At 45.1% G+C, this 15,317-nt stretch overlaps 1 protein-coding gene across 2 annotated transcripts in view; it reads left to right on the top strand.

The window, feature by feature from the left end:
* Nucleotides 1-15,317, top strand: part of BCAT1 (branched chain amino acid transaminase 1) — a 108,457-nt gene that overhangs the window by 78,563 nt on the left and 14,577 nt on the right. For both annotated transcript variants that reach the window (XM_073621461.1, XM_073621460.1), the window contains exons 6-8: nt 2,542-2,705; nt 5,422-5,564; nt 14,348-14,433. In XM_073621461.1, the coding sequence (XP_073477562.1) occupies nt 2,542-2,705; nt 5,422-5,564; nt 14,348-14,433 (393 nt within the window). The remainder of the gene's footprint in view (nt 1-2,541; nt 2,706-5,421; nt 5,565-14,347; nt 14,434-15,317) is intronic.

Here is a 15,317-nt window from a genome sequence, read left to right as displayed (position 1 = left end):
TGACACATACTGGCGCCCCCCTAAATGTCGCGCCCGGGGCCACGGCACCCCCTGCACCCCCACGCTACGCCACTGATTACAACAAAAAGAGAGGGAGAATCCCTCCTGCAGAGACACAGACAGCAAAAAAAACAGGGGCTTCTAATCCTATAACCATTTAAAAGCTATTAGAGCTGAGCAGTGTTAATTTTGGCAGCAAATTTCAGTTTAGTCTTAGTCTTAGGACTAAAATGGCATTTTAGTTTAAGTCCCATTTTAGTCTTCTGTAATTGTTTTAGTTTTAGTTGTATTTAGTCGACTAAATCTCCAGTATATTTCAGTCGACTAAAACCAATTTTAGTTGTCTAAAATTGAATGGGTGTAATTAAATTGTAATGCATTAGTTAACATTTCTCTACAATTTCCAAACTCATTTATATGCTGCTGGAGTGAGAAATCGAATATGATATTATTTATGGTATTGAGGTGTGAACATGCACTACAGACCGGTGTTAACTTTGAAGTCAAATTTCAAATTAGATTTAGTCTTATGCCCCGTACACACGGTCGGACTTTGTTCGGACATTCCGACAACAAAATCCTAGGATTTTTTCCGACGGATGTTGGCTCAAACTTGTCTTGCATACACACGGTCACACAAAGTTGTCGGAAAATCCGATCGTTCTAAACGCGGTGACGTAAAACACGTACGTCGGGACTATAAACAGGGCAGTGGCCAATAGCTTTCATCTCTTTATTTATTCTGAGCATGCGTGGCACTTTGTCCATCGGCTTTGTCTACACACGATCGGAATTTCCGACAAAGGATTTTGTTGTCGGAAAATTTTATATCCTGCTCTCCAACTTTGTGTGTCGGAAAATCCGATGGAAAATATGTGATCGAGCCTACACATGGTCGGAATTTCCGACAACAAGGTCCTATCACACATTTTCCGTCGGAAAATCTGACCGTGTTTACGGGGCATAAGTCTTTTGACTAAAATGGCATTTTAGTTTTAGTCCCATTTTAGTCTTTTGACTAAAATGCCATTTTAATTTTAGTCGTATTTTAGTCCTCTCAATTGTTTTAGTTTAGTTGTATTTTAGCCAACTAAAATAGTATTCATTTAGTCGATAAAAATGTTTTAGTCAACGAAATTAACACTGGAGCTGAGGTTTATTCCGTCCATATTTTGCCTTCCCTGATCCTCCCTCCCCCATCATCAACAAACTAATGTTTTTTTTTTTTTTAAATCAAACCTTTCCATTATCATTACATACCTTATTTGGATTCAGTGATTTCATCAAATACCAAAATGCCTTGATGGGTGAATGTCAGTCTGGAGGAGTGGGTGTTACTAGGTAGGTTGTATTTGCATGTAAATTGCCTTAGATAATACCCACATATGATGCTGAGCCTCCATGATTGATAGAACTAAAATCCAATGAATTGAAGTGGTGGGCCAGGGACAATCAGGCTGAGGAGGAAACAGTTAGATGATGATGATAGATGTTCTGCAGCCAGGAAATGAGGCGAGCTCTACCTGCAGTTTTAATGCACATTATGAGAAGCTCACAGTGTGCAGTGAAATCAGAGTAAGCCATTTCCGTACAGGAGAGGAGCCTTTATAACTGTGCAAGACTGCAGGGATTTAAAATGGAAATCATGGTCCCTTTTCGTATGTACTAGGAAATATGGCTGTGCGCTTGTGGAGGGGGAGCTGGCGGGGGAGGGTGGAGAGAATCTAACCTTTTTTCTTTTCCTTTTCTTTTTGTCATGCTTGTGGCTGTCAGAGTCTTGCTATGCCTCATGGAACTTATAGTTTTGCAACAGCTGGAGGTCCGCTAATTGCATATCCCTGGATTAGAGAGTGGGGGGGGATATTGTTTCCCCCTCCTTCTTCTTTTTTTTTTTTTTTTTTTTTTAAATAATGGTCTTATGTATATATCGGATGAAAAAAGAATTCATTTATGTTAAGATATATTCTTTGATATGCATGCAACAAAAAAAAGTTTTTGTTTATATGTATAATAATTTTTGGAAAAAAAATAAAATATAGAATTTAAAAAAAAAAAAAAGACTGCAGGGAAGGCTGGAGATCAAATTTAATAGGTAAACTCTGAGGGTACTTTCACACTGGGGCGGTGCGGACGTTAACGGTAAAGCGATGCTCATTTTAGCGGCGCTTTACCGCTGTTATAGTGTGGCTTTGGCGCTACTTTTAACCCCCAAGAAGGGGTTAAAAAGGGGTTAAAGGTGGCTGTGATGCGGCGCTTCCGAAGTGCTTTTCAAGTGCTTCGGAAGCGGTGCCCATTCATTCCAATGGTGTTGCTTGCGGAGATTTTTTTCCTGTCCTGCAAGCGCACCGCCCCATTGTGAAAGCACTAGGCTTTCACACTGGGGTGGCTTGAGAGGCGCTTTACAGGTGCTATTTTTAGCACTAAAACACCTGAAAACTGCCTCAGTATGAAAGGGGTCTGGTAGTTGATCTGGGCTTGGCTTCTGTATATGTCAGCACTCCTTCATTTCAGGTGAATTCAGAGATTTTCTTATGTTTGCAGCCCTCTCTAGGTGTAAAGAGACCTTCCAAGGCGGCGCTCTATGTCATCCTCAGCCCGGTCGGGGCTTATTTCCAAAGTGGGGCTTTTAGTCCAGTGTCACTGTGGGCCAATCCAAAGTACGTCCGCGCTTGGAAGGGAGGCACTGGAGACAGCAAGGTTGGAGGGTGCGTATTACTTTTGTAACTCATTGTAGTGTCTGCCCTAAATTGTCACAATAACTTCCATACACCATATCTTTGCCTGAAATTGACCAGATTCCTTTATAAAGGCTCCTTGTATAATCGTGCATGGCCTGCAATGGTCTCATGTTAAAACCTAACTTCAGATAGAACAATTTGTTTTAAGACGGCCATACACTAGTACATCTTAGAACAAATTTTCGTACAAATATATGTATCAACATTTGTACAAAAATACTCAGTACATTCAATTTGATGACTCGACGGATGTTGTTTGAAAGTACTTCAAAATTTTGTTGGCTTTTAACCACTTGCCAACGGCGCTATAGCCGAATGACGGCTTCAGCGTGGCCAGCTAGTTTTTGGAGGCCATCATATGACAGCCTCCCGTGATTGCGGGGCACGGGCAGCGCAGTTTGTGATCAGTGTCCCCAAGACACTGCTGATCACAGATTGAGGTAAAGAGCCAATCAGTCTAATCACAGCTATTGGTTATTGGCACTCCTTTCCTTATGCTGGCAGCGTGAGGAGAGGAAAAGAGAGCCAATAACCGGCTTGTGTAAAAGGGACATCTACACTGATAATCAGTGGATTGATTATCAGTGTCCTGATTATCAGTGCAGTCCCAACAGTGCCCACTAATGCTGCCAATCTGTGCCCACCAATGCTGCCAATCTGTGCCCACCAGTGATGCCAAACCAGTAACTACTAGTGCTGCCAGTCAGTGCCACCTATCAGTGCAGTCTCATCAGTGCCTCCTCATCAGTGTCCACCAGTGCCGCCTCATCGGTGCCTACTAGTGCTGCCTCAGTAGTTCCCATCAGTGCAGCCTATCAGTGCCACCTCATCAGCATCAGTAAAGGAGAAAAATTACCTGTTTGCAAAATTTTATAACAAACTATGAAACAGTTTGTTAATAAACACCTGCCAGAGGTAATATCCCTTTCCCCCATCTGTCTAAAGTTAAAAAAGACAAAAAAATGGCTGTAGTTGGGATTCAGTTAAGCACACCTTGTGTTCTGAAAGTGTTTTGTGCACATAGGGAGAGGGAAGGTTAGACAGTACAGGATAATTGCTCAGAGACACATGGAAGTACTCTGCAAGCCCTGCTTAATGTGGAAAAGGGAACATGATTTCTCCAGCTGACTGGAGAAAAGCCAATGTAGCACCAATATTTAAAAAAGGGCCAAGATACATCCCTGGGAATTACAGACTAGTTAGTCTAACATCAATAGTATGCAAGCTCTTGGAGTGGACGATAAGGGACTATATACAAGATTTTAGTAATAAGAACGGTATCATTAGCAGTAATCAGCATGGATTTATGAAGAATCGTTCTTGCCAAACCAATCTATTAACCTTCTATGAGGAGGTGAGCTGCCATCTTGATAAAGGAAGGCCCGTAGACGTGGTGTATCTGGGTTTTGCAAAAGCATTTGACACAGTTCCCCATAAACGTTTACTGTACAAAATAAGGTCCGTTGGCATGGACCATAGGATGAGTACATGGATTGAAAACTGGCTACAAGGGCGAGTTCAGAGGGTGGTGATAAATAGGGAGTACTCGGAATGGTCAGGGGTGGGTAGTGGGGTCCCCCGGGGGTTCTGTCCTGGGACCAATCCTATTTAATTTGTTTATAAACGACCTGGAGGATGGGGTAAACAGTTCAATCTCTGTATTTCCAGTCAATACTAAGCTAAGCAGGGCAATAACTTCTCCGCAGGATGTGGAAACCTTGCAAGAAGATCTGAACAAATTAATGGGGTGGGCAACTACATGACAAATAAGGTTTAGTGTAGAAAAAATGTAAATTAATGCTTTTGGGTGGCAAAAATATGAATGCAATCTACTCACTGGGGGGGAAATCTCTGGGGGGAATCTAGGATGGAAAAGGACCTGGGGGTCCTAGTAGATGATAGGCTCAGCAATGGCATGCAATACCAAGCTGCTGCAAGCAAAGCAAACAGAATATTGGCATGCATTAAAAAGGAGATCAACTCCAGAGATGAAACAATAATTCTCCTGCTCTACAAGACTCTGGTCTGGCCTCACCTAGAGTATGCTGTCCAGTTCTGGGCACCAGTCCTCAGGAAGGATGTGCTGGAACTGGTGAGAGTCCAGAGAAGGGCAACAAAGCTAATAAAGGGACTGGAGGATGTTAGTTATGAAGAAAGGTTGCAAGCACTGAACATATTCTCACTGGAGAAGAGACGCTTGAGAGGGGATATGATTTCATTGTAAAAATACCATACTGGTGACCCCACAATAGGGATAAAACTTTTCAGCATTGGGGAATTTAATAAGACACGTGGCCATTCACTAAAATTAGAGGAAAAGCGGTTTAACCTTAAACTGCTGAGAGGATTCTTTACTGTAAGAGCAGTAAGGATGTGGAATTCCCTTCCACAGGCAGTGGTCTCAGCGGGGAGCATCGATAATTTAAAAAAACAATAAGATAAGCACCTGAACGACCACAACATACAGGAATATACATGGTAATACTGACATATAATCACACGAATGATGGGTTGGACTAGATGGATTTGTGTCTTTTCTTTTTTTTTCCAACCTCGCCTACTATGTAACTATATTGCCCATTAGCCTTTCAGTCAGTTGTTGTGTTTCCTGATCAGCATTTGTGATTCACTGATTTATCTGGTGCTGCACTTTATAGATGTATGTTATCTGTTTTCTCCCCAGGAATTATGGGAACTCCCTGTTTGCGCAGTATGAGGCTCAGGATGCGGGTTGTCAGCAGGTCCTCTGGTTATATGGGGAAGATGAGCAGATCACTGAAGTTGGGACAATGAACCTCTTCCTGTATTGGACAAATGAAAATGGAGGTAGGTTATTTATTTATGTAAAGGAAACTTGAACAGAAACTTTCACTGCTCAGCTGTTTCTTGAAATACTGTTCGCCTGGCGGGCTCTGTTCTTAAAGTGATACTAAACACAAACCGTTCAATTTAGATTGTCCCTTCTATTTCTGTATGTGGATGATAGCACTGTAATTTATTTTAATGACAAAAAAACATCTAATTACATTTTCCTTAATCGATCTACAGCTGTCACATGACCCAGGTTTTTCCCAGCCTGTCTGCAGGGGAACCTAAGCAGAAGGAGCTTCTAATCCTCTGCTGCTGGTCACGTGTTCAACATAAAAAAACAGCCTTTGGAATACAGAGTAAAAATAAGAAAATAAATAATATCAATAAACTGTTTTAAATTGTAACACAAATATATATTTTAAATCAGATCTTTATTATTTTGCAGAAATAACATGGTGTGGACAGATTTCTGACAGTCACAGGCTGTGTCATGCCCCTCCAGCCTGTGTCTTAGAATAAGAGGGAGGTGAAGCTTCCATTAATCTACATGTACTATCCTGCCCCCATTGTGTTTAGCTGGTGGGGCAAGGAGGAGAAGGGAGGGAGTGGGCTGCCCACATGTGAGACTATATAGTCACTTGAGCTGCTCAGATGTGATAGAGAGGAAATGCTCCGCATAGAAAGTCACTGAAAACTGAGCATGTGCAGAACTGCCAAGACTACTCTGCAAAATCCTTAGCTGAATTGGGGACATGAACAGAAGGTGGAGATAGAGAGCAGCAGGATCAACCAGGTTTTTTTGCAGAGTATAGAAAACTCATAGTAACTGAGTGAGTATGAATAACATGTAATACACCATTTATTGATAGTTTTAGTTATGATGTGGGTTTAGTGACACTTTAAAGCTGAACATCAGGCATATATAAAAGACACACAGTAATGCAGCTCTATATTCACTGATACATCAATACATGTAATTGCAAGCAGTCTGTGTACCTCAATGTGACCAGGTATCAGCCTCTTACAATCCCTGTGCAGCAGAACTCAGACTGGTGAAGGGAGAAGCAGCACAAAGAAAACAATCAGCTATGTTGCAGTGCAAAAGAAACACTGAAAGGAGCTGTAGAGTTGTCCTCATCACTGTGCTGCTTCTCCTTCACTGTCCTGTCACACCCTCAGGGTAGATCCATGCAGCTGTTGAATGGGTATTATAAATGCAGCAAACTTTCTGATTCTGGTGTCAGATGGGAAAAGAACAATGGAACTGATACTTTACTTCTTAAATGTACCTTATATACTCTATCCATCATGTTGCATTAGGTGATCATTGAATTCTCTTTAAATAATGTACAGAGTGAGTTTATTGTAGAAGTTGTATGTGTTGCAGAACCACAAAGCAGGAGAACAGAGCACAGATCTGGGTGGGGGCAGATGGTCTGAAGGCAAATTCAATTCAATCCAATTTTGGACTTAAATGTTCCTCTCCTGCCAAAAATATGAGAAAAACAAAGACAATGTTGTATTTGTAACTGCGCACAGCCCAGGACATCTAGATAGAATGTCTCTATCTCCAAGTCTTAATTGTGGTCACATCACGTTTTCGGAATCTGGTAAATATCCTGCTCTCAGCTCTCTGTTATACATATAAAATGTAAAGTTAAAAAAAATCAGTCCGACAATGTCAGAACTTTCTTTTTTGAAATGTCTTTCCTATAACTCTCCCCCTTGAAAGACTCTGCTCCCTCCTCTAGCCAACTTTCCTTCTCTGAAATACTCTGCTGTGCTGTGGAGGACCTTTTTTTAACCATTTGCTTACTGGGCACTTAAACCCCCCTCCTGCCCAGACCAATTTTCAGCTTTTAGTGCTGTCACTCTTTGAACGACAATTGCGCGGTCATACTACACTGTACCCAAATAAAATTTTACCGATCTGCTGTTTACATCATGTGATCAGCTGTCATTGTCTGACAGCTGATCACGTGATAAGGGGCCAGGATCGGCCTCTTACTCCGATCTGTGATCACCCGAGTCTGATTGACTCGGTGATCACAGAGTGTGCCATGCGCGCCCTGCAGGGGGCGCGCGGGGAGCATGCAAAGGGGAGGATGTATATTGACAGCCTCCCGGCAATGTAGGTCCGCGCTGTAGCCGTCATTCAGCTATATCTATGACGGGAAGCAGTTAAGTCATGGCACCCTTTAAAATTATGCATCTCGAGGCACCCCATTCTAAAATGTCAAAAACAAAACAAATAGCTTTACATATCACAGCTACAGCCATACACAGAGGGCACACAACATTAGAGGGGATTTATTTATTTCTCATGTCCCTCAGTTTCTCGCCATCACTCAGCTACTGTGACCCAATGAAGAGCGGCAGGGGAGGGGCAAACAAGGATGCTGTGTAAGTGCCCGACATTCTTCTTATCAACTGATGTCATTGGTTGTTAGGACGCCGGTGGCTGGAAGAGTGTAATAATGCGCAAGGAAAACTTGTGGCTTTGTGTAACTAGCTTAGCTTAACTGGCTTATCTACATAAATTGGGGAATTTTTTGGCATTTTGCCAAGGCACCCCTGAAGAAACCTGAAGGCACCCAAAGGTGCCTGGGCACCCTGGTTGAAAAAGGCTGCTCTATACCACACTTGTAACCTGAAATACTTTGCACTGCTGAAGGACTCTGCGCATTCCACTATCCAACTCTCCTCTCCTGAAATACTCTGCACTGCTGGAGGGCTCTGCTCCTTCCTCTATCCAACCCTTCTTCTCTGAAATACTCTGCTGTGCTGCAGGACTCTGCTCCTTCCTCTATCTCACTCTCCTCCTCCCGAAATACTCTGCACTGCTTGAGGACTTTGCTCCTTCCTCTATCTAATGCCGCGTACACACGGTCGGACTTTCCGGCATACTTGGTCCGGCGGACCAGAGTGTGCCGGACAATCCGCCCGTGTGTGGGCGGCGGCGGACTTTTCCGGCGGACTTCTTCCCAAAAGCCCGCCGGACCTAGATTTTAAACATGTTTGAAATCTTTCCGTCGGACTCAGTTTCGGACGGAAAGTCCGCTCGTGTGTGTGCTGGTCCGACGGAAAGCCCGCTCGTGTGTAGGCTGGTCCGACAGACCAAATACGACACGAGGGGATGGTATTGCATCTCGCGCTCGCTGCAATAGGAAAAACAAATCTTCCTATTGCGGCGAGCGCGGGGCATACCAGGCCCTTAGGTCTGGTATGGATTATAAAGGGGAACCCCGCTACGCCGAAAAAACGGCGTGGGGTCCCCCTAAAATCCATACCAGACCCCGATCCGAGCACGCAGCCTGGCCGGTCAGGAAAGGGGGTGGGGACGAGCGAGCGCCCCCCCCCCCTCCTGAACCGTACCAGGCCGCATGCCCTCAACATGGGGGGTGGGTGCTTTGGGGAAGGGGGGCGCCCTGCGCCCCCCCCCCCAAAGCACCTTGTCCCCATGTTGATGAGGACAAGGGCCTCTTCCCGACAACCCTGGCCGTTGGTTGTCGGGGTCTGCGGGCGGGGGCTTATCGGAATCTGGGAGCCCCCTTTAATAAGGGGGCCCCCAGATCCCGGCCCCCCACCCTATGTAAATGAGTATGGGGTACATGGTACCCCTACCCATTTACCTAGGAAAAAAGTGTAAGTAATAAAACACACTACACAGGTTTTTAAAATATTTTATTAAACAGCTCCGGGGGGGGGATCTTCCTCCGGCTTCGGGGGTCCCTCCGCTTCATCTTCTCCCGGCGTCCGGTTGGTTCTTCTCCGCTCTCCGGCCTCTTCTCCCGGTGTCGCAGGTCTTCGGCCGGCCCCTCTGCTCTCTTCATGTAGCTCTATTGCGAGCGGAGGTCCGGACTTCTGGGCTTCTTGGCTTCTTGGCTTCTTGGCTTCTCTTCTCTTCTCTTCCCCCAGATGTTGACACGACGCTCTCTCCGGCTGGACTGGTCTCTGAGGGCTGCGTTGTGACTTATATAGGCGGAGACCCCGCCCCCATATGATGTCACAGTCCCTGGGCATGCTGGGACTGTGACGTTTTAGGGGGCGTGGTCGACCACGCCCCCTAAAACGTCACAGTCCCAGCATGCCCAAGGACTGTGACATCATATGGGGGCGGGGTCTCCGCCTATATAAGTCACAACGCAGCCCTCAGAGACCAGTCCAGCCGGAGAGAGCGTCGTGTCAACATCTGGGGGAAGAGAAGAGAAGAGAAGCCAAGAAGCCAAGAAGCCCAGAAGTCCGGAAGTCCGGACCTCCGCTCGCAATAGAGCTACATGAAGAGAGCGGAGGGGCCGGCCGAAGACCTGCGACACCGGGAGAAGAGGCCGGAGAGCGGAGAAGAACCAACCGGACGCCGGGAGAAGATGAAGCGGAGGGACCCCCGAAGCCGGAAGAAGACCCCCGAAGCCGGAGGAAGATCCCCCCCCGGAGCTGTTTAATAAAATATTTTAAAAACCTGTGTAGTGTGTTTTATTACTTACACTTTTTTCCTAGGTAAATGGGTAGGGGTACCATGTACCCCATACTCATTTACATAGGGTGGGGGGCCGGGATCTGGGGGCCCCCTTATTAAAGGGGGCTCCCAGATTCCGATAAGCCCCCGCCCGCAGACCCCGACAACCAACGGCCAGGGTTGTCGGGAAGAGGCCCTTGTCCTCATCAACATGGGGACAAGGTGCTTTGGGGGGGGGCGCAGGGCGCCCCCCTCCCCCAAAGCACCCACCCCCCATGTTGAGGGCATGCGGCCTGGTACGGTTCAGGAGGGGGGGGGGCGCTCGCTCGTCCCCACCCCCTTTCCTGACCGGCCAGGCTGCGTGCTCGGATCGGGGTCTGGTATGGATTTTAGGGGGACCCCACGCCGTTTTTTCGGCGTAGCGGGGTTCCCCTTTATAATCCATACCAGACCTAAGGGCCTGGTATGCCCCGCGACGGGGCTAGCAAGGTGTCAATCTCGCCGATAAAAGCGGCAAGATTGACATCCTTTTCTAGTCCCGTCGCACCTGAGTCACGTTCAAAATGAACGGACTTGTCCGTGTGTGGGCAAGTCCGTTCATTCTGAAAGTCCGCCGGAACTCCGGCGAAAGTCCGTCGGAAAGACGGGCGGACTTAGCCCGCCGGAAAGTCCCGGCGTGTGTGGGCAAGTCCGTCCGTTTTAAAGTCCGGCGCACCTGGCGGACAAAGTCCGTCGGAAAGTGTGCCGGACCAAGTAGGATAGAAAGTCCGCTCGTGTGTACGCGGCATAACTCTTCTCTTCTGAAATAATCTGCTGTTCTTGCGGATTCTGTTCCTTCCTTAATCTTAGATATTGGCAAATAAGATTTTGCGTATACAGTGTATCCCAAATCTCTTGGATTCCAGGCTCTCTTGTCTGTCAGTAGTTGGTGGATTTTACACCCAGCACTGCCATAAAGGGGATAGCGCAGGCTCTCCTGTATGAGGCCTGGGTCCCATCAGTTTAACAGGGGGCCTATGATGCTGACAAGCAGGAGGTGGGTGATCAGATCAGCAATCCCTGAAACTGATTCCCCTGAGGATTCTCCTCCCCCCTCCCTCCCACTGGTTTTCACTGCTGCAGGGGAAGCTACAGGGAATCAGTTACAGTAATTATGCCCCCCCCCACTTCCTGTTGCTATGATCACCACCCTGTCCTTACCCGGTCCTCAATCTGAATCCTACCTACCTCTTCCCACAGCTCCGACTGTGTGGCTTTTCTTTCTCTCCCTCCCATTGGCATTTAGTTGCTGTGTGGCACAGGGGGACTGGTGTCAGGATGGAGAGTGGGGACCGGCAAACATGTCACGTGTTTATCTGCCCCTAATTTCCCGAATGAACACAGCGAGTGATTGGTACCGATTGCTTTTCTGTGCATTCATAAGTGACATAATTGTGTTTACTATACTTCAGTTTGTGAATGAACAGGAAGCCTCTGTACAGAACAAGTCCTGTACATTCCTTCTGCAGTGCAGCTTAGGCTGCAGAGAAAGGGATTGAGAGATTTCTGTCTCGAAAGTGAGCCATCAGGGGTTTAAACAGACTGACTGTCTAGACTCCTGATGTTTCACCAAAGCTCCCACCCATCTCCACAGGGTAAAAAATCTAAAAAATAAAAATGTAAAAAAACAATTAAAGAAAAACATAATTACGGGCTCATTCACACAGCTACTCTGGCCATGTGAGTGAGTGGTTTGTTCACGTGACTGGAGCCACCTGGTACTGGATGGGGATATGGCAGCTGTATGAACACAGCAGCAGGTCCTAATCTGACAGGTGTACAGTTGTGGGTGAGTGGTCCCAAATGCACACTGTCTATGTTTTGGGCCACATATCACATATGTCATATTACAACCAAAAACGTAAATGTATTTTATTGGCATTTTATGTGATAGACCAACACAAAGTGGCACATAATTGTGAAGTGGAAGGAAAATGATAAACGGTTTTAATTTTTTTTTTTTTTCAAATATATGAAAAGTGTGGCGTGCATTTGTATTCAGCCCCCCTGAATCAATACATTGTAGAACCACCTTTCATTGCAATTACAGCTGCAAGTCTTTTTGGGGATGTCTTTATCAATTTTGCACATCTAGAGAGTGAAGTTTTTGCCCATTCTTCTTTGCAACAGCAATTTTCAAGTCTTGCACAGATTCTCAATTGGATTTAGGTCTGGACTTTGACTGGGTCATTCTAACATGTAAATATGCTTTGATCTAAACCATTCCATTGTAGCTCTGGCTGTATGTTTAGGGTCATTGTCCTGCTGTAAGGTGAACCTCAGCCCCAGTCTCAAGTCTTTTGCAGACTCTAATGCCGCGTATACATGATCGGATTTGCTGACAACAAAAGCCATGATTTTTTTTCCGACGGATGTTGGCTCAAACTTGTCTTGCATACACATGGTCACATAAATGTTGTCGGAAATTCCGAACGTCAAGAACGCGGTGACGTGCAACACGTATGACGAGCCGAGAAAAATTAAGTTCAGTAGCCAGTGCGGCTCTTCTGCTTGATTCCGAGCATACGTGGAATTTTGTGCATCGGAATTGTGTACACACAATGGGTATTTCCGACAACGGATTTTGTTGTCGGAAAATTTGAGATCCAGATCTCAAATTTTGTTTGTCGGAAATTCCGTCGAAAAATGTCCGATGGAGCCTACACATGGTTGGAATTTCCGACAACAAGCTCCTATCAAACATTTCCCGTCGGAAAATCCGACCGTGTGTACTTGGCATTACTGGTTTTCGTCTAAGATTGTCCTGTATTTGGCTCCATCCATCTTCCCATCAACTCTGTCCATCTTCTCTGTCCCTGCTGAAGAAAAGCATCCCCACAACATGATGCTGCCACCACCATGTTTCACAGTATGTTCAGGGTGATGTGCAGTGTTAGTTTTTCGCCACACATAGCGTTTTGCTTTTAGGCCAAAAAGTTACATTTTGGTCTCATCTGAGCAGAGCACCTTCTTCCACATTTGCTGTGTCACCCACATGGCTTCTCGCAGACTGTAAACTGGACTTCTTATGGCTTTCTTTCAACAATGGCTTTCTTCTTGCCACTCTTCCATAAAGGCCAGATTTGTGGAGAGCACGACTAATAGTTGTCCTGTGGACAGGTTCTCCCACCTGAGCTGTGGGTCTCTGCAACTCCTCTAGCGTTATCATGGGCCTCTTGGCTGCTGCTCCGATTAATGTTCTCCTTGCCAGGCCTCTCAGTTTAAAAGGACAGCCATGTCTTAGCAGGTTTGCAGTTGTGTGATACTCATTCCATTTTCAGATGATGGATTGAACAGTGCTCCGTGAGATGTTTAAAGCTTGGGATAGTTTTTTTATAACAAAACCCAGCTTTGAACTTCACAACTTTATCCATGACCTGTCTGGTGTGTTCCTTGCCTTTTTATGATGCTGTTTGTTCACTAAGGTTCTCTAACAAACCTCTGAGGGCTTCACAGAACAGAGCTTTATTTACCCAATGCAGTTCTATCTTTTAGATTTAGCAGATATTTTGTTGCCTTTGTCCGCTAATAATGATTTTAGTGTATTTTTTGTGAACATATCATTTTGATCTTTTCTGGAGAAAGAGTGGGTCCTGTCAGGTATGCTGCACAGGGCCCCAAGATTTCTAACAGCAGCCCTGGTTAAAAGTGGTATGTGTGCGGACAGCTATATTTAACTCTTCCTCAGATGCTGCCATGACATGAGAGGAGTGAAATACACTTCCCTTTACTAGAAATCTCCATATCGTCTTCCTAAGCAACTGCTGATCTCTCACATTGTTATTGGGTTTGCTCTGCAGCCCCTCGGTGTCAGCTTCCCCAGTCTGGTGGATTTATGGCTAATGTGACAACTGGCGGTCCTCTGCATCCCATTCATAAAATATGGCACCCAGCAGGTGATACAGCCAGTGATGGCACATTGGAGGAATCAGCTGACTAAGAGAGAATACAATATACAACTAGGCTGATTTTAAATTAGTTGAAAACCTTCACACAATAAACTGTGTGTGAATATTCACTTTAACTAGCCGATCATGTGAAAAGCAAACTCCTGTTCACTTTGAATACCCATTGATGTGCAGATGAAATAAGTAAACAAGAATTTGCTTTTGGTATGATTTAAAAAAGGAAGGAAATTTCATGCAATTTAGTGTGTAAAGATTATCAACTCTTTTAGTAACTGTCTCAAACTCTGCAAAGGATTTGTTAAATTGAAGGAATTATTTTATTCTCACTAACCTTCACATTCTGTTTTTGTATTGCCAGCAATTAAAAAAAACTTAATTACTTTGTACCTTTGCAGAACTAGAACTGGCTACTCCACCCCTAGATGGGATCATTCTTCCTGGAGTAACAAGGCATAGTATACTAGACCTCGCTAAGAAATGGGTGAGTACACGTCTGTAAAAGTGCGTGCCAGGACAAGGTCCTCTGGCACCCAAGGCAAGGCTGCCAAAGTATGACCAGTTCTCCGCCCCCGCCCTTTAATTCCATGTTACACAAATGTAAACTGTTTACATGGGCATGCACATAGGGTGAGCCAGGTGTGCCTGGGTACATCCTATTCACTTTGTGCTGCACAGATTCCCCCTACTGCTTGGCTGCAGAGAAAGGGACTGCAGAATCCCTTTCTCTGACTCAATAGTGAGACATCAGGGGTCTGATATTTCACCAAAGTACCCCAATGGAGCTCCTAAAAAATTGTAAAAAAAAAAAAAAAATGTTTTAAATTGTTGTAAAAAAAAAAAAAAAATTGGTAAGTATCATAATAAAAATAAACTGGCACCAATCTCTGCCCCAATGACATCCACTGCTCTACGGTCCATTTCATAGATAGATAGATAGATAGATAGATACACGCATGTGTGTTTAAGCTTTGGAGTGCACACACCTATGACTGTTTGTATACAAATGGTAAAAAAAAAATGAGAATGAAGGGGTTCATAAAAATAATTACAATAGGCAAATTTTAGTGTAGAAAAGTATTAGGTTTGACTACAAATTTACTGGAAGGGGCCTGTCCCCAAATTTGTCTCGCGACAGCCCTTGATAAAAAATGTGACTATCCTGACCAGGAATGAGTCTATACCCCCCAAGGATTTATAGGTCTGGTTGAGGAGGTTTGGTGAAACGTTGTGTCCCCTAAAAAAGATTGTGGATGATAGAGGAATCTGGACGGGTGGGTGGTCGGTGTCAATGAGGTTCAGTGAGTGTGTGTGGGAATGTGATCCAGCATTTACCCTCCTCTGCCTTTATTGGTAGAGATAGGATTA

The sequence above is a fragment of the Aquarana catesbeiana genome, linkage group LG03 (assembly GCF_042186555.1).
Source record: "Aquarana catesbeiana isolate 2022-GZ linkage group LG03, ASM4218655v1, whole genome shotgun sequence".
Classification (NCBI taxonomy): Eukaryota; Metazoa; Chordata; class Amphibia; order Anura; family Ranidae; genus Aquarana; species Aquarana catesbeiana.
This window is presented reverse-complemented; position numbering and strand designations above follow the sequence as displayed.